The sequence below is a fragment of the Petaurus breviceps genome, unplaced genomic scaffold, assembly GCF_028583685.1.
Source record: "Petaurus breviceps papuanus isolate PSGF00001 unplaced genomic scaffold, PetGlider_PUasm1.0 91041, whole genome shotgun sequence".
In the NCBI taxonomy this organism is placed as follows: Eukaryota; Metazoa; Chordata; class Mammalia; order Diprotodontia; family Petauridae; genus Petaurus; species Petaurus breviceps.
In genome coordinates this window covers 41,308,299-41,325,974 of record NW_027187400.1, presented here as the reverse complement: position 1 = coordinate 41,325,974, position 17,676 = coordinate 41,308,299, and the positions used below count along the sequence as shown (strand labels likewise).

Genomic DNA, 17,676 nt, shown 5'->3' with positions numbered 1-17,676 from the left:
CCCCGCCCCTGCAGTCCATCCTCTTGACGGGAGCCAAAGGGCGATCCCTCTGACCCCTGTCCAGCACCCCCTGCCCTCTGCTGTAACGCACCAGCTCCCGAGCCCTTTCCAGGGAGGGATACCCGTTTTGGGATTTGTTTTCTTCCTGCGCCTGCACCCTGTAGGAACGCCAGGGATCCCACCGCGGGTGCATCCTCCTCGGCCTTTACCCGTTGGTCCAGGTTAGCATCCGCTCCCTGAAGACTTTGTGTTACTTTGTATTTGTTTTCATCCCGTTGAAATGTACCTGCCCCTCCTCCTCACCTGACTCGCCGGCCTGATGGGCTTTGCCTTTCTCTTTCTCAGTGCCAGGCTTGCACGAATTAGGTGCTTTGAAAACGCTCCATTGCTGGGGGCTGGAGCTGGAGGGGCTGTGTGTCTTGTGTGCCTGTGTCTGGGGAGCAGGGCTGAGAGCCTTTGGAGCTGGTTTCCTTTGTGTGTTTGGAGAGAGAGGACAGGTTCTTGGAAAACGGGATTCAGGGCAGAGGGGAAGGGGCTTCTGAGGAGAAACGTTGGAGCCACTTGTGGTCTGCCTCAGGAAGGCACCGGGTGGGGATGGGGGCTGAGGAAGGGAGGCCATTGGGGGCTCACTTGGGGGAGCCCTTGGCCTTGACTCATTCATCTCCCCTTGGTTAGTCTGACCTAAAGACCTAGACGATGTCTGACAGTGATGACAGCAACTTTTCCGAGGAGGAGGAGGAGGACAGTGAGCGGAGCAGTGAGGAGGCCGAGGAGGTTGAGGTGAGTGCTGAACAGGAGGGCTTGGGCTGGGCTGGGCAGGTGTGTGTGTGTGAGGGTGCTGGGCAGTGGTCAGGGGGGGGGGGGAGTGCGCAGGCGAGGCTCTCCCTCTTCCCTGGGCAACGCCTCAGAACCAGCTCTCTGGCACCCTCTGCTGGCTACTGGATGCTTCTGCTTCTCATCCGGGTCCTTGGTTCCTTCTTGCCAGTAGACACCTGGAACGTTTCCCTCCCTAGTGGGGCTTGCAGCCCCACTGCCCTCCTCCATCTGAGTGTTCTCAGTAGCTGGTAGAAGAGGCTACGGAGAGCCCAGTGGTGGGGGAGTGATTATCACTAGGGAGGGACTTCTCCCCCAGCCTGACTTTATAGACCTTCAGGCCTCACTAGATGGCTACTCCCTGGGGCCATTGGAGACTGGGGGCCTTGGCTTGAGGGCCAGCTCCATCCTTACTCTCACAGTGGGACCTTGGGCAAGTCATTGCCCCTCTGAGTCACACTCTCTTCTTGTGTAAAATGAAGGGGTTGGTCCCGATGCTCTTGGAAAACCCTTTCAATTCTGTGATTCTGTGAACCCCAGCTAGGTTGTTCACTCCAAGAAGTAAGAACCTTTTCACCCTCACTGAAGTCATTCTGAGGAGTTGAGATGGGCACGAAAGGGGGGGGGGGTGTTTAGGTATGGCTTTTCTTCTGGCTCTCCAACCCATCACCTGCATCCTTCCAGCAGGTAGAGGAGGAGCGACGGAGTGTGGCAGGCAGTGAAAAGGAGGAAGAGCCTGAGGAAGAGGAGGAAGAGGAAGAAGAAGAGGAATATGATGAAGAGGAAGAGGAAGAAGATGATGACCGTCCTCCCAAAAAGCCGAGGCATGGAGGTTTCATCCTGGATGAAGCCGGTGAGTCAAAGAGGAGAATGCTTGACCTTTGGTTTCTCTTGGGTTCCTCCCATATGCCTGGAAAATGTGGCATTTTGGGGATAGGAGCATCATTTTGGGAAGATGAGTTCTGTGGACATCCCCCAAGAACTCGGATGTCTCTGGGTCATTTTCCCTATCCCTTTCTCTGAGGTTGATTTTCTTAATCTGGGTTCTGTGAACTTTTTTTTGGTTTGTTCATTGTTTATTTAGTATTTTAGTTTTCCCCAGTTACATATAAAAACCATTTTTAGCATTTATTTTTAAAATTGAGTTCTAAATTCTCTCCCTTCCTCCCCATCCCCTCTCATTGAGAAGGCAAGCAGTTTGATATTTTGTACATGTGTAGTCATGAAAAACATTTTCATAATAGTCATGTTGTGAAAGAAAACACAGACCAAAAAAAAAACCTCCAGAAAAATAAAGTTAAAGCATGTTTCAGCCTGTATCCAGACACCATCAGTTATCTCACTAGGGATAGATAGCATTTTTCATCCTAAGTCCTTCAGAGTTATATGAATGTGTTTTTAAAGATGCTTGACAATTTTATTTCAGTATAGTTGGGTTTTTGGGGGGTAACTTGGTGTATTTTATGCGTTTAACAATGAAAACGCGGGGCTCACCACGCTGCCTGAGGGTTCCGTAGCACAAGTCCTTTACGCTGAGGACTGAGGGTCGGGAGGGAGCTGCGTGGCTGCGCCTGGTCCCCCTCAGCCCCTCTCACTGTAACTCGCTCTCGGGCTCTCGGGGCTAGGGCCACAAAGGGCGCGCCCCGACGCCCAGTCTGTCTCCTTCCTTTCCAGATGTGGATGATGAGTATGAGGATGAAGACCAGTGGGAGGACGGAGCGGAGGACATTCTGGAGAAAGGTGAGCCGCGGGAAGAGTCCCCCAGCCCTGCCTGGGCCCGGGAGTCTGGCGCTCCCTGAAGGGCAGAGTCTGCACGGGGGGCCACGAGCTGACAAGCTTCCAGCCTCCTTGGACAGGGCTGAGCAAGAAAGGAAGGCAGAGGGGTAGAGTGGGAGGGGGGTGACCCCAGAGTCCTGAACCCCCTCCTCTATCACCTGGCTTCTTTCTGTTGCTGCCTGAGACAACAACTCTTGTTACCTTTTCCTTTAGGCACGTCAATAGGGGGGCCTTAGGGAATGGGTGCATTGGGGTCTTTGGCAGTACTGAGACCCTTCCCTCCTAGAGAGGATCATTTGGGGAGTGGGGGTGGCCTTGGGTCCTTGCCCTCTCTGGGTTTCTCTTCTCTGCCTATGCCCTTTGGCCCACCCCAAGCTATTCCCCCCATCCAAACCCCTACCCACTGTTTTTCGTGCTGTGCGATTCATACATTCCGGCTTTCCCCGTGCCTTGCCTTCAATTTTGATTTTGTCCTTCCTGTGTTCCTTTCCCCATTATTCCTGGTCCCTTCCCTGGCCCGATCCCACCCCACCTTGGTTGATTTTGCTGATATAATTTGGCTCATACTGTGTCTGCTCACCACCACCACCACCACCACCACCACCACCACCACCACCTCCACCACCACCTCCACCTCCTCTTCCTCCGAGTAGAAGAGATTGAAGGTAAGAGTCAGGGGTGTTTTACCCCCAACCCTTCCCTTTCTTCCTGCTGCCCCCCCCCCCCTACAGTGCAGCCTCCTAGTGGCAGGGGAGGGAGGGAGGAAGGGCTCATCAGTGCTGGGGAACAGTCTATTTGCTTTTTAGGACTCTCTGGGTGTTTCTGTGTCTTTTTATTGAGGGTTGTGTATTGGTAATAACTGAGGTCCAGCTAGTTAGCATGGGTGTTTGCTCTAGGCACCCATAGGCTGGAGATTGGGACTGGCTAGGCTGGAGGCAGGGGTAGAGACACTTCTTAGGCTTGATTACCATCCAGGCCTTCTCTACCCCCCTCCCCCAGGCGGAGTCTCTGTCCTTTTCCCATCTCCTTCCCACAGCCGAGCTCAGCCTTCATTTGTAGGTAGTCCTGCTCCATCTCTCCCCATCCCTTCTGTCACACTGGCTTGTCCTCTTTTTTGCAGCATCCAACATTGACAATGTTGTCCTGGATGAGGACCGCTCTGGGGCCCGCCGCCTCCAAAATCTCTGGAGGTAACAGTCCTGGGGCTGGGGGCACAGTATTGGGGTGTGGAGGGCGTAGATTTTGGAGTCAGGTCTTAGCTATCCCTACTATTCCCTGGGGGACCTTAGGTCACTGGATGTCTCCAATCCTCAGTTTCCTTATCTGCAAAATGTAGCTGTTTGTGACTTCCAGGGCTCTCCCAGCTAGTCTAAACCCTATGAATTCATGTGTAACACTTGGTTCTCTCCCCCCTTTCCATCACAGGGATCAGCGAGAGGAGGAACTGGGCGAGTATTACATGAAGAAATATGCTAAATCATCTGTGGGAGAAACGTGAGCATGTTGGGGCTGGGGTTTGCAGGGTCAGGGGTGAGTCGGAACTTGGGGTGCAAGTTTGACCATTTCCCTCTCCTCACAGTGTGTATGGAGGGTCTGATGAGCTCTCAGATGACATCACTCAGCAGCAGCTGCTGCCTGGAGTCAAGTATGTTGGGTTGGAGGGAAGGGGATCTCGGGGGTCCCAGGGGTGTGGGTGGGGAAGCCCTGGAGGCACCTGGTGGGGGGTGGCCCAAGGGCATGTGAAGAGTCAACTCTGAGATGCCTGTCTGGGGATGCAGAGGGGCCCCTCAGTATGGTGTTAGCTGTAAGCCCCGGGTTTGGGTGGGAGGGTCAGGAAAGAGGGATGGCTTTGGAGCTAGATACATTTGGGAAAGAAGGAGAAGCTGGGGGGTAGCTCTTCAGGTGGTGATGTGGCAGAGCAAGCTTTGCTCTCTTGGGACCCCAGTAATACCTCCTTTTTTTCTCAGGGACCCCAATCTGTGGACCGTGAAATGTAAGGTGAGCTTCTTGGCCTGAGGAATGGGATTCTGGGATTGGGGGGAAAGTCTGTTTATTCACCCGCCTAGTCTCACCCTGGGCTGGCTTTTTTTCCAGATTGGGGAGGAACGAGCAACAGCCATTGCCCTCATGAGAAAGTTCATTGCCTACCAGTTCACAGACACGGTAAGTGGTAGCTGCTGGGAGCTCATGGTCAGTAATGGGTGATGAAGTGACCAGGGAGACAGCTCCCACTATCCTCTTTGTGCTGCCCCAAAATGGGGGAAGCTGGATCAGGGTGCAGGGCGGGAGGCCCCTTCTTTGGCACAAGTTTCTGCTCCCAGAAGGTCCCTTGTGACTCCACCAATTAGGCTTCTGCCATTATGGGGAAGGCCCTTCCCAGCCTGTACCTCAGCTCTGTGGGGTGGAGTGATGTCATGGGCACAGCCTGTTGAGCTCTCTCCCCACCAGACTAACAGGGCTGATGTCCTCTCTTCTTTCTTTCTGTGAGGTGCCCAAGGGAGCTTATTCAAATCTAGCCTCTTTTCAGAGGGCAGTCGGGTGTTTCCTGAGTGCCCACCTTGTGCCCAGGCATCTAGGGGATGAAGAATGATTGATTGTTTTGTAGCTCTCAGACTGAGGTGGGGGGAGGAGACCATCCTTGGAGGGGTCCCCTGGCACAGGCAGGGAGGCACAGTGCCCTTCTGGGCCCTGACCTGAGATAGCATCTTATACCGGCCATGTTTCCTCTCCACAGCCTTTGCAGATTAAGTCAGTGGTGGCCCCAGAACACGTCAAGGGCTATATCTATGTGGAAGCATATAAGCAGACCCACGTGAAGCAGGCCATCGAGGGGGTGGGCAACCTACGCCTGGGCTATTGGAACCAGCAGATGGTGCCCATCAAGGAGATGACAGACGTGCTCAAGGTGGTCAAGGAGGTGACCAATCTCAAGCCCAAGTCCTGGGTCCGTCTCAAGAGGGGCATCTACAAAGATGACATCGCCCAGGTACCTGAGGCTGGGGGTGCTTCGCCCATGCCAAGCCCCATGCCAGGCATTAGGCTTGATGATTTCTGGGACTGCTGAAGCTCAGAAGATAGCCCTGGGCATGACCCTGGTCGTTTCTGCCCATCTCTCCAGGTGGATTACGTAGAGCCCAGCCAGAATACCATCTCCCTCAAGATGATTCCTCGAATTGACTATGACCGCATCAAAGCCAGAATGAGCCTGGTAGGCAGAGGGGGGCAGATGGGCTAGGGGATTCCGCCCTGAGGTTCTCCTCCAGGTGCTACCCCTCTAGGCAGAATCAACAGCCATCATCCCTTCCCTCTTCCTCCGTCCTCACAGAAAGACTGGTTTGCCAAGAGGAAAAAGTTCAAGAGACCCCCACAACGACTGTTTGATGCTGAGAAGATACGGTAAAATTCACCCTCAGGGAACTGATTGAGGCACCCTACTCCCTACTTTACCCCGGCCCCCTCCCCCTCTCCCCCCAGGTAGTAACCCAGTCTAGGTCATTTGTCTTCCCTTGGCCCCTGAAAAGAATGGGGAGGGGTTTCAGAAGCTGACTATCACGACTTACTACTCTACCCCGCACCTGCCTGAGCATTTCCTCTGACTTCTTTCATATCATGGCCCCCTGGGGCATTCAGTCGGGGAAGCCAAGTGGAGCCTTTCTCCGAGTCATGTTTTTATTTATTTACTTTTTTGCTTTTTTGAGGGCAGTTGGGGTTAAGTAACTTGCCCAAGGTTACACGGCTAGTTTTTTTTGTGTGGGTGTTAAGTGTCTGAGGCCAGAACCAAACTCAGGTCCTCGGGACTCCAGGGCCGGCACTTTACTCACTGCGCCACCTAGCCGCCCCCGAGTCATGTTTTTAAATGTATGGAATAACACAGGAGCACAAGGGAGACCCAAGACAGTAAGGGAACAGCAATTGACATCCCCGGTTTTCTGGCCCCAGGATTAAAGGGCCTTCGTCTTCCTCACAAGAAGCCATCTAGCCCCTGGGGGGTGGGCTCACCACCTCCTGAGGCAGCCCGTTTCAGATGTCAGAGGACATGCCTTATGTTATCTCCCTCAGCCCCATGTGCTCAGGCCAGTGGGGGACATCAACTAGAGATTTCTTGGGGAAAGAGAAAGAGATGAGACTCAGCTGACTGTCAAAGAACTCTCCAGTCTAGTGGGGAGTCCTGGTCTGGTATGGGAGGCTGAAGAAAGGCTGAATGTGGGAACGGGCTCTGGATGCAGGGAGACTGTGGGGGGCCCATGGGGGGTAGAGGGGCTGCAGCATAGCCTCGAAGGGCATCTTGTTGGGCTTCTCTGTGACTCGGTGTTGTGGCCCGTCTCATTCTTCCCCTTAGTGGGTGCTGTTCTACTCCCCATTTTTCAGATGAGTAAACTTAGGCCTGAGAACTCTAGTGAGTTTTCCCTTGTCCCCATCTCCTCAGCTTCTTTCCTTTCCTTGTCTGCCCCCTCTAGTTCCCTGGGAGGAGATGTGGCTTCAGATGGAGATTTCCTGATCTTTGAGGGAAACCGCTACAGCCGAAAAGGCTTCCTGTTCAAAAGCTTCGCCATGTCGGCAGTGGTGAGTATCTGTGGAGGTGTCCCCGGCTGGCCAGGCCACCCGCCTGGGGCCTTCTTCCTCCCTCAGGGCACGAGCTGCTTGAGCCCTGTGGCCTCACGCTTCCACGGCTACCTCCTTGGCCTTGGGAGCTCGCTGATTTGTGTACTGGGCCTCTGAGCACTTGGCATCTGGGCCAAGGCTTCCCTGGGACCTTGGACACATTGTTGCTGCCTGACAGAACAACAGAGTGCTTGCTCAGCTCAGCTCAGCTTAAGTCAGGGCAGCAAGCACTTTCATCTCCTGTGTGCCCAGCACTGTGCCCTTTGCTGGGCATACTGGGAAAGGCAGAAGCTCACAGTCTAAATCAATGTGCTGTCTTCTTACCTTTGGCCTGGAATATTCCCAAGCACAGCTAGATTGCTGAGCCTCACCCACCTTTGTAGAAGCACGTTTTTCTCTCTTGAATTTGTCCCCCCCCCCACCCTGTTCTTCACCTCAGTTTATTTGCCCAAGTCAAGGAAAGGCTTCACAGCACCCAGCCTTTTATGCACAATGTCTCTCCTTTGTGGAAGAAAGACTGCCTTTACCCAAAAAGGATTTGAGAGCACATTCAGGCTCACATTCTTGTACAAGGTCATTTTTGGGGGCGCAGACCCCTTTTACAGTAGTTCCCCCAGGGGACTAGGATATACTCTGCCCACGTAGTATTCCTTGATGACCTGTCCCCCCCATCTTTTCTCTCCTTTCTATAGATCACAGAGGGTGTGAAGCCCACGTTGTCAGAACTGGAAAAATTTGAGGACCAGCCAGAGGGGATTGACCTGGAGGTGGTGACTGAAAGCACAGGTAAAAGGAGCCTTACCCACCCTCAGGAGTGCTAGGCACCCCGGCCCCCTCTGCTATCCTCATGCCTCCTCCTCTTTCCTTCTAGGGAAGGAACGAGAACACAATTTCCAGCCTGGGGACAATGTGGAAGTGTGTGAAGGTGAGCTGATCAACCTTCAGGGCAAGATCCTGAGTGTGGACGGCAACAAGATCACCATTATGCCCAAGCACGAGGACCTGAAGGTGGGCTTTCTGCCTCCTTGGGGGCCAAGGGGCAGTGAGTGGGAGCTCCTGGGGGATAGAACAGAGGCCTTCACAAGCCTGGGGGCCATGGGGCGGTGGGTGGGAGCTCCTGGGGGATAGAACGGAGGCCTTCACAAGCCTTTTGCCCACTGTTCTAGGACATGCTAGAGTTCCCGGCCCAGGAGCTTCGCAAATACTTCAAGATGGGGGACCACGTGAAAGTGATTGCTGGGCGATTTGAGGGTGACACGGGGCTCATTGTGCGTGTCGAAGAGAACTTTGTGATCCTCTTCTCTGACCTCACCATGCACGAGGTAGTGGCTGTGCCGGGATGTGGTATAGTGAGTGTTTCTGGCACGCAGTGTCTCCTCTTCATTCCCCTTCTTTCTCCCCACAGCTGAAAGTACTTCCGAGGGACCTCCAGCTCTGCTCAGAGACAGCATCAGGGGTGGATGTTGGGGGCCAGCACGAGTGGGGTGAGCTGGTGCAGCTGGACCCCCAGACTCTGGGAGTCATTGTTCGATTGGAGCGAGAGACCTTCCAGGTGAGTGAGGGAAGGCAGAAGGGGAGACTCTGGGGTGTTGCTTTGAGGTGTTCATCCCAGTTCTCTGGCCCCTGTAGGTCCTGAACATGTTTGGGAAAGTGGTTACAGTTCGGCATCAGGCAGTGACTCGGAAGAAGGACAACCGCTTTGCTGTGGCCTTAGATTCAGAGCAGAACAACATTCATGTCAAGGACATTGTGAAGGTCATCGATGGCCCCCATTCGGTAAGGATGCACTCCCAATGGAAGCAGGGGCTTGGGCCAAGCTGGTGGGGGGAGGAGAAGGCTCAAGGGGCAGGAGTGGGACCCATTCCCTCTGGTTTTCTTCTCCTTAGGGCAGAGAGGGAGAGATCAGGCATCTGTACCGAGGATTTGCATTTCTCCACTGCAAGAAGCTGGTGGAAAATGGTGGCATGTTTGTCTGCAAGACCCGCAACTTGGTGTTGGCTGGGGGCTCCAAAGTAGGTCGGGCTGAGGGCTAGCGGTGGGGGGCAAGGGGCTGGCGAGAAGAGATCATGTTTGAGGAGTAATCAAACAGCCCCCATTTCATTGAGCTTTTCAGAGTGTGCAGAGCCTGTAACATGGGGGAGATAGGGGAGTGAGGCAGGGATGGGGTATCCTGTCTCCTCACCACCTCCCGCCCCCTCACCTTTCTCTCTCAGCCTCGAGATGTTACAAACTTCACTGTGGGTGGCTTTGCCCCTATGAGCCCTCGAATCAGCAGCCCCATGCACCCTAGTGCTGGAGGTGAGCAGGGGAGGTGGGGGAGTATCTGGGACACCCTAGCTTGGGGAAGAGGCCCAGACCAAGAAGAACCTAGGGAAGGGGCTGGGCACCAGGCCAGAGTGGAGACTGAAGAGAGGTGGGTCAGGAAGGAGGTTACTGACCTCTCCCCTCCTGCCATCCTGTTTCTGTAGGTCAGCGGGGAGGATTTGGGAGTGCCGGTGCTGGTGGTATGAGCCGTGGCCGTGGCTGGAGACATAATGACCTTATTGGACAGACCGTGCGCATCTCTCAGGGTCCATATAAAGGTGAGTCTGGGCTGGTGTCAAGGAGGGGTTGGATATTGTAGGGCTCTTGAAGATGAAGAGTGTGGACAGCCCCCAACCCTTCCGGTGTCTTCCTTGCCCAGGCTATATCGGGGTAGTGAAGGATGCGACCGAGTCCACGGCCCGAGTAGAGCTTCACTCGACCTGCCAGACCATTTCTGTGGATCGCCTGCGGCTCACCACAGTGTTAGTAGGAGGGGAAAGTTTTCTGGGGCTGGGAGGAGCCCACTGTGCCTCACCATCCCCTTTGTCCTTCCGCTGTCTAGCTCTTCTTCTCACTCTGCCTTTCCATGTTTGCCCACAGTGGCACCAGACGTCCAGGGGGCATGACTTCAGCCTACGGACGTACCCCGATGTACGGCTCTCAGACACCCATGTATGTCCAAGGCTCCCGTACCCCCATGTACAGTTCGCAGACTCCTCTGCACGATGGTGAGTCTCCTCATCCTGGGGCTATCCGACGGCTGATGAATAGCATGAGGAAAAGGAGAGAGAGAGAGAGAGAGAGAGAGAGAGAGAGAGAGAGAGAAAGTGTGTGTGTGTGTGTGTGTGTGTGTGTGTGTGTGTGTGTGTGTGCGCGCGCTTGCTCATTTGGGGGATGAGGACAGCCCTTGAGGCTGATGCAGACAAAATAGGGGTGCAATCCAGTGGGCCCTTTTCTCCTCTCATGCAGGCAGCCGCACTCCACATTATGGTTCCCAGACTCCTCTTCACGATGGCAGCCGTACACCAGCCCAGAGTGGTGCCTGGGACCCCAACAACCCCAACACACCATCCAGGTAAGGAGAGGGCCCTGGCGGGGGCTTGTTCTCCTCCTCAGTTGTGGCGGCGGATCAGGGGCAAGGATGCTTCCCATTACCAACTGTCTTGTTTCTCCCCTGCTTTCAGGGCAGAGGAAGAATATGAGTACGCCTTTGATGATGAGCCCACCCCATCCCCGCAAGCCTATGGCGGGACCCCCAACCCCCAGACACCAGGCTATCCTGACCCCTCCTCCCCACAGGTCAATGCACAGTACAACCCCCAGACTCCTGGAACCCCTGCCATGTAAGTGACCATGGGGCCCAGCCACTTGTGCCGCTTTTCCCAGATCTCCAGGTTTTCCTCCACCCCATGCCCTTGGATTCCTTCTCTCAGGAGCCTCCTCCTCCCTGACTTGTCTCCAGGGGGACTCTTCTCCCTAGACTGATAGAGGTGTAAGGCAGGAGTGTCAGTCCCCCATGGGCCCAGACCAGATTAAAGTGTTATTAGGAAACATTTAAAAACAAATACACACACTAAATAGAGCAGCGGCCCTGGAGTCAGGAGGACCTGAGTTTCAAATCTGGCCTCAGACACTTAACACAAAATTAGCCATGTGACCTTGGGCAAGTCACTTAACCTCAGTTGCTCTACCTTCCCTCCTCCAAAAAGCAAGGAAAAAACACCAAAAAACCCCAAACATAAATACAGTTAAACATAGGTAATGTTACACTCTAAAGCGGAGTCAGTGTGGGGCTGCGGGAATCCTCAGGTGTGGAATTTGAGTGGGGACATTCTGCTGTGAGGGAGCTTAGAGGTGGGTCCCATGCCTAGGCCTAGCTGCCGCCCTCCCTGGATGCCTGCCTGGCCCTGTGCGTCTGACCCTGAGAGGCCCTGTGGATTCCTTCTGTCCCTACACTCCCTGGCCTCTCCCCCAGGTATAACACGGACCAATTTTCGCCCTATGCGGCTCCCTCGCCACAAGGCTCCTACCAGCCCAGCCCCCAGAGTTACCACCAGGTGGCACCGAGCCCTGCTGGTTACCAGAACACCCACTCTCCGGCCAGCTACCACCCCACCCCGTCGCCCATGGCTTACCAGGTACTGAGCAGAGACCTGAAAGGGGTAGGGGGGGATACCAGGGCTGGAGTGGAAATGGGCTGAGAATGTGGCTAGATGGTCTGAGTGGCGTCTCCAATGCCTGGCATATAGTAGGTGCTTTGTAAGTGTTTACTGCATGGAATGCTGACCATAACAGAGCTTCTTTCCTTTCTAACCCTAGGCTAGCCCTAGCCCTAGTCCAGTGGGCTATAGTCCAATGACCCCTGGGGCACCATCCCCAGGTGGCTACAATCCTCATACACCAGGCTCTGGTATTGAGCAGAACTCCAGTGACTGGGTGACCACAGACATCCAGGTGAAGGTGCGAGACACTTACTTGGACAGCCAGGTGGTTGGACAGACAGGTGTCATCCGCAGTGTCACGGTATGTAGGGGAGAGGTACAGAAGGGCCCTGGCTCTTCCCCTGAGGAAGGCACAGGCACACTGGGAGGGAGGGAAGGGGGTAAGGGCTTCTTCCAGGGCTCCTTCCCACCTCTTCTGGAATGTCTTTTTTCTGGGCGGCAGCTGGTGGGAGGTGGGAAGCTTGGCTCTGTGGGGCTAGGCTGGGGCTGTGCATTGGGCTTTGGTGGGGGTAGAAATCGGATGGCCTGGAGCGAGCATGGCAGCTTTGAGCGCAGGAGTTGGGGTGGCCTTAGGGTCCTGGTAGGGGACCTAATTGCGGATGCCTGTTGTCCCTCTCCCCTAGGGAGGTATGTGCTCAGTGTACTTGAAGGACAGTGAGAAGGTAGTCAGCATCTCCAGCGAGCACCTTGAGCCCATCACTCCTACCAAAAGCAACAAGGTGAGGGGGTCCCGGGGCCTGGAGAGGGAGGTTCCTTTCTGAAGGAGGGAGCCCTCTCCCCCCTCCCCTAGACAGCAGTGGATCCAGACCCTTCTTCTCTTCTCCAGGTGAAGGTGATCTTGGGGGAGGACCGGGAGGCCACGGGGGACCTGCTGAGCATCGACGGGGAGGATGGCATCGTGCGGATGGACCTGGATGAGCAGCTGAAGATTCTCAATCTCCGCTTTCTAGGGAAGCTCTTGGAAGCCTAGAGGGGAGCTGGAGGGGCCCCGCCCCCCCATTCTCAGAGCAGGGGCCCAGGAGACCTGGGCTCCTCTATTTTTGTTTGTTCCTTTCTGAAGATTCTCTAAGAGCCGTCTCCCAGCCCCGCCCCAGCCCAGCCCAGCCAGCTTGCTCTGTCTGTGGTCTTTGAATAAAAAGATTGTTTGATCAGTGGTGTCTCTCTCTGCAGTCTGGGGGATCCTGGGGTGGCGCCCCCTGCTGCGGGAGGGTCAGAAGACTGGCCACCGGTCTCTCAGTGGTCAAAGGCACCGACCATTTCCCGTTGTCCTCATTCTCCTGGACCTCGGTGCCCCCGGACGCCACTGTAGGTCAGCCTCTGTCCCTTAGGTTTTTGGGGCACCCTTCTAAGTGACCACTGCTCTGGATCCTCCAAACCCCCCAGCCCGGCCTGCACTGTCCCCTCCCCCCCCAGGCTGCGCTTGGGGAGCTCATTGGTTCCCCTGAAGCGCTTCCCGCCCCAGCAGCGCCCTCCTCAAGCGCTCCAGCGGCTCCTGATGCCCTGCAGGACTAAGGCCACTAACTGACGCCCTCCCGTGGATCACGCGGACCAGGGGACTCGCAGCCACGGCGTGGGTGGGGGCCTCGTCTGAGCTCTGGGCTCTCCGGAAGGAGCCTAAAGAAGCCAGCTCCTAGGAGCACGGGAGCCTGCTCTTTTCGGCCGCACGAAGCTCTTTGGACCCTCTCCGGTACCCGTCAGGACGGGCTCTTGACGTCTAGTCTCGCATGTGTTTGGGGGTAGAGGAAGAGAGGGACTGAAATTGGGGGGAGGGGAGAAATGCAGAAAACAACGTCCTCTAGTTGGCTGAGGCCGAAGCCCTCTCCGAAGTCCGTTGGCTGATCTTGGAGGGGGCGGGGAAAAGGGGAACTCTTTCTTCATTGGTCAGAGGCGCGAGACCGCTCCGCGCACTCATTGGTCGGCCCCCTAGGAGAGGGCAAACGGGGCGGGGTCCGGCGGCGGCGGCGGCGGTAGCGTCTGAGCAAGATGGCGGCCTCGGTGGCTGCGGTAGTGCTACCCTCACGCCTGCAAGGCGGGCACTGGCTGCGGCTGCGGTTACGGCTGCGGCCCCAGCTCGGGCTCCTGCCCTTGCCCAGGTCTTTGTGCGCGCGGATGGTGACACCGCCGCGAGGCCCAGGACAGGTGAGCAGTGCGCGTGCGCGCGGGGAGCGGACGGAGTGGGGGGCGCGGGGAAGGAGAAGGAAGTGCGGCGCGAGTCCACATTGAGTTATAGGTTCGCCAGGTTCTAGACTCAGTCTCCCGCTCTCGGCCTCGCACCACCTCGTGGCTGGCCCCCACGTGGAACCCGGGACCGAGTTGCCGGCCCCGCCCCCAGGGACTCCAGATCGTGATCCCCGGCGTCCCCTCCCCCAGTGTCCCTGGTGCCCTGATCCCCAGCTTCCCCCTCCCCCATTGTCCTTGGTGTCCTGATCCCTGCTGTCCCCCTCCCCCAGTGTCCCTGGTGTCCTGATCCCCATTGTCCCCCTCCCCCAGTGTCCCTGGTGTCCTGATCCCCAGCGTCCCCCTCCCTCCCCACAGGAGAGGTCCTTGTGAGTCCCTGGCCTCCCATCAGGTCACACTTTTTTCCACACCCTGGCCCCATTGTCCTCCAAGGACTCAAACATGCCTTTCCTCCTTCAGTAAAGGACTCAGGTGTCTGCCTCTTCCATGCCCCTGGACCCCCAGGCGTCCTTAGCTCCCAGCACCCTCTTTCTTCCAGGCTTCTGTTATCTGGGTCCCCCATTCATAACTTCCTTTGGATCCCCAGCATCCAGATCTAGCCTCTGGAACCTTTCAAGGACCCAGCCCTCTGGCCCCCCCAAGGAGCTCAGGCAGCATTTTAAAGCCTCCCCCCCCCCCCCAGGCTCCAGGGGCAGATCCCAAACTCTGCCTCAGTTTGCCTTGTTGGTAGTGGGGAGCTGTGGTCTATCTGTGGGGAAGGGCGGGGCATCGGGGAGGAGCTATCTAGGTGATTACACTGAGGCCCCAGAGTCCTTGGAGGACTTGAGCATGGAATGCATAACAGGCTCAGCCTGGGCAAAAGCTTGGGGTACAGAGACTGAGGAACAGCCAGGCCAGATTGTTGAAAGATAGCTTGTTATTGGGGAACATTGTATAAGCTGGAGAGGCTGCTGGGACCCAGCTGTGGAGGGCGCTCAGCATCTGTCCCCAGGGTGGCAGAGGAAGCCTGGGCTTCTGCTGGGTTGGGGAGAGGGCCTGCGGTGACCCAGGGAAGGGGCTGGGCATCTGGCTTTCCGGGGGCTCTGGCTGCTGAGGCCGGCCTGGCCACGTGCTGGCCTCAGTTCCCTGTCTATACAGTGGGGTCTAATGATCCTTCTAGAACAGGGAGCGCAGCACAGCTTTGTAATTGTCCTTACCACCAGACCGTTGTTGTTGGCGCCGTTGTTGTTAGAGGCTGCTGGAGGTGCCATAACGCACAGAGCCCGGGCACAGAGTCAGCAGCCCCAGTGCAACCAAAGATGCTTCCAGCTGTGTGACCCTGGGCAAGCCACTTAATCCCTTTCTGCCTCAGTTTCCTCATCTGTAAGATGCGGCCAACAGCACTCTCCCCTTTGTTTGAAAGCCCAATAAGACAACATTTCTTAAGCACCCAGCACAGGGCTCGCTATGTGATTGTGCTGTACTAGTGTGGACTACTTGTGTGTTTAGTGGGGTACTCAGCCCACTGTGGCCATTTAGCGGCTGCTTGTTTCCACCTTTATTTTAAAAATGTTCATCCTGGAGATCTTAAATACATCCCTCCCCCAACCCCTACCCATTATCTTGTCCTTCAGAAAGAGGAATAGAAAGAGAAAGGAAAGGGAGCTATTCACTCCCACACACACAGGCACCCCTGGGGGCAGAGCTTCCCAAGGTTCAGTGAAGCTTTGTCTTCCTGTCTTTCTGGGTCCCCTTCCCCCTGCTTCAGTTCAGAGGAGGCCCCCTGGGCTGGGCCAGGGCCAGGCCCTAGGCCTGGCTGGCGTTGGAGGCAGGGAGGAAGAGTTCTTTGTTTTTACATTAGGTGACCTTTGGCACTTTGGGGCTTTCCTTTTTGTCAGTGACCTCCTTGTAGCAGGATCCTGGCCCTGGCACTTTTGGGTTCCAGGGGATGGTCCCCATTCTAGCCTCATTCCAAATTGCTTTTTGGATGGGGGGCTATGATTACCCACCCTGAGGTCCCAGGCACCCAGCTGCTCCCTTGGGACCCTGGTGTCCAGCAGGATTTGGTGACTGAGTTTGAATCCTGGCGCTTCCATACTCCATCCGGGACCATGACAAGTGAGCTCTTGATCTGATTCCCAGCAGCCAGCACCTGGTGTGGCTCCGCCTAGTCTAGGGGCGGGGAATCTTCGGCCTCCAGGTGGTCCTCTAGGTCCTCAAGTGTGGCCCTTTGACTGAATTCAGACTTCACAGAACAAATCTCCTCTATAAAAGGGTTCGGGTTTGTTCTGTAGAATGGACTCAGTCAAAAGGCTGCATCCAAGGACGAAGGCCAGACCCATTTGTCCAACTTTGTGCAGCCTAATGGTGACTCTCCTCACCTCATCATGGGCAGATCACATTGGGGCTGGATCAGGTGAGCAGGGGCCACAGGTGGGCTGCCACATCCAGCTTTTAAATTACTAATCTACACTTTGTCCCTAAGATTTGTTCAAAGGGGTTGAGGGGATTGCATCAATCGATTGGGCTCCCAGTTCTTTTCCCCAGATGCCAGCACTTCCAGAGTCTAGGTGCCAGCCCCTGTTCCTCCAGGGACCCTCCCATCCCTGACCCTCTGGTCCTAGCCTTTTATGGGGACTTGCTTTCCAGAGTTAGCACATGGCTGTTTGCCCATTGTCTCCCCCAAGAGGCTGGAAGCTCCCCCAGGGCAGGGACTGTGTTTGGCTTTTGTTTGTCTCCCTGGCACAAAGGGCTTACTTCAGGCCTTTGTCCCAGGGTCCTGACCTGACCCTGGCCTCTTTCTTCTGCAGAGCCATATTCAAGACTTACCTTTGCCCACACATCGCAAGCCACAGCCGCAGCCGCAGCCGCAGCCGCAGCAGCAGCAGCCGCAGCCGCAGCAACAGCAACAGCAGGGCCCCAGCTATGCCAAGAAGCTGGCAATCTGGGTGGCAGGGCTCCTCGGGGCTGGGGGGGCCGTGAGCATAATTTATGTTTTTGGTAAGACTCCTCATCTCTAAAGCCTGCTCGCCCTTTGCCAGGCGGCAGCTGCCTCCTCCAAACCATCCATACCCAGGCTGCCCCTGTGGCCTCAGCTGTGGCTGCTTCCTTTGCTCCCAGGGTTGGGTGGAAGGAGGGACCCCAGACCTACTCCCTATTCAGGCCTTGGGGGGGGGGGCCTTCCAGTCCCTAAGGGGTCTTAGCATCTCTTGACCCTCCCTGTCTTTCTGTCTCAGGAAACAACTCTGTGGATGAGAATGGTGTGAAGGTAAGTAGAGGATGCCAGGTGTCTGGGCTGCCCCGCCCTCGGGCTTTGAAGTCCCCGGCCTTGCCCAGCCCTTCCGCCCACCTCTTCCAGTTCCTTTGATGTTCCCCCCCCCCTCCCCTGGGAAGAAGAGGTGGGGGAAGGAAGGGAGAAGAGGACCTTGGAGTCCCCAGGTCTCTTCCTGATGCTTGGGGATCCTCCCCTGAGGCCCCCCTCATCCCCTCTCTCTGTGTCTTCTTCTCAGATTCCAGATGAGTTTGACAATGGTGAGTGTCCTTGTAGGGTGGATAGGGGACAGGGGGGCTTGGGCACTGAGTCCTACAGTCCTGGAGGAGCCCCTCCCCCAGCCCATCTGGTAGCTAAACCCCTCCCCCTGAGTGTTTGGGGCAGCTGCAGGGCCTGGGCTGGGGATAGACAAAGGCCCCTTACCATCCTCTTGTGGGGGGCCTCTGGAAGGAGCAGATGGTTGAGGCAAGCCTGATGGGGGAGGGTCCGGCCACATGCCTTCTCTGTCTTCTCTCTCGCCCCCCTGGGGAC

The 17,676-nt window shown here is 56.1% G+C and overlaps 2 protein-coding genes across 11 annotated transcripts in view; both read left to right on the top strand.

Annotated features, from left to right (window-relative positions):
* The window catches only part of SUPT5H (SPT5 homolog, DSIF elongation factor subunit), a 13,771-nt gene extending 903 nt beyond the window's left edge, over positions 1–12,868 (top strand). For 2 of the 9 annotated variants that reach the window (XM_069078530.1, XM_069078529.1), the window contains exons 2-31: positions 165–221; positions 676–780; positions 1,498–1,666; positions 2,488–2,553; positions 3,243–3,254; positions 3,710–3,779; positions 4,015–4,083; positions 4,169–4,234; positions 4,557–4,587; positions 4,684–4,752; positions 5,324–5,575; positions 5,708–5,797; positions 5,915–5,985; positions 7,047–7,152; positions 7,884–7,977; positions 8,063–8,199; positions 8,358–8,513; positions 8,597–8,743; positions 8,821–8,967; positions 9,078–9,203; positions 9,405–9,489; positions 9,660–9,773; positions 9,875–9,977; positions 10,096–10,223; positions 10,465–10,570; positions 10,680–10,838; positions 11,471–11,633; positions 11,815–12,018; positions 12,341–12,436; positions 12,544–12,868. In XM_069078530.1, coding sequence (XP_068934631.1) covers positions 697–780; positions 1,498–1,666; positions 2,488–2,553; positions 3,243–3,254; positions 3,710–3,779; positions 4,015–4,083; positions 4,169–4,234; positions 4,557–4,587; positions 4,684–4,752; positions 5,324–5,575; positions 5,708–5,797; positions 5,915–5,985; positions 7,047–7,152; positions 7,884–7,977; positions 8,063–8,199; positions 8,358–8,513; positions 8,597–8,743; positions 8,821–8,967; positions 9,078–9,203; positions 9,405–9,489; positions 9,660–9,773; positions 9,875–9,977; positions 10,096–10,223; positions 10,465–10,570; positions 10,680–10,838; positions 11,471–11,633; positions 11,815–12,018; positions 12,341–12,436; positions 12,544–12,687 — 3,264 coding nt within the window. In that variant the 5' untranslated portion in view covers positions 165–221; positions 676–696 and the 3' untranslated portion in view covers positions 12,688–12,868. The remainder of the gene's footprint in view (positions 1–164; positions 222–675; positions 781–1,497; positions 1,667–2,487; positions 2,554–3,242; positions 3,255–3,709; positions 3,780–4,014; positions 4,084–4,168; positions 4,235–4,556; positions 4,588–4,683; positions 4,753–5,323; positions 5,576–5,707; positions 5,798–5,914; positions 5,986–7,046; positions 7,153–7,883; positions 7,978–8,062; positions 8,200–8,357; positions 8,514–8,596; positions 8,744–8,820; positions 8,968–9,077; positions 9,204–9,404; positions 9,490–9,659; positions 9,774–9,874; positions 9,978–10,095; positions 10,224–10,464; positions 10,571–10,679; positions 10,839–11,470; positions 11,634–11,814; positions 12,019–12,340; positions 12,437–12,543) is intronic. The other 7 variants (XM_069078532.1, XM_069078531.1, XM_069078528.1 and 4 more) reach the window with 5 other exon arrangements.
* A 771-nt stretch (positions 12,869–13,639) lies between these two features.
* Positions 13,640–17,676, top strand: part of TIMM50 (translocase of inner mitochondrial membrane 50) — a 6,775-nt gene continuing 2,738 nt past the window's right edge. Inside the window, exons 1-4 of one of the 2 annotated variants that reach the window (XM_069078600.1) lie at positions 13,640–13,856; positions 16,685–16,874; positions 17,111–17,142; positions 17,384–17,405. In XM_069078600.1, coding sequence (XP_068934701.1) covers positions 13,701–13,856; positions 16,685–16,874; positions 17,111–17,142; positions 17,384–17,405 — 400 coding nt within the window. In that variant the 5' untranslated portion in view covers positions 13,640–13,700. The remainder of the gene's footprint in view (positions 13,857–16,684; positions 16,875–17,110; positions 17,143–17,383; positions 17,406–17,676) is intronic. The other variant, XM_069078601.1, reaches the window with a different exon arrangement.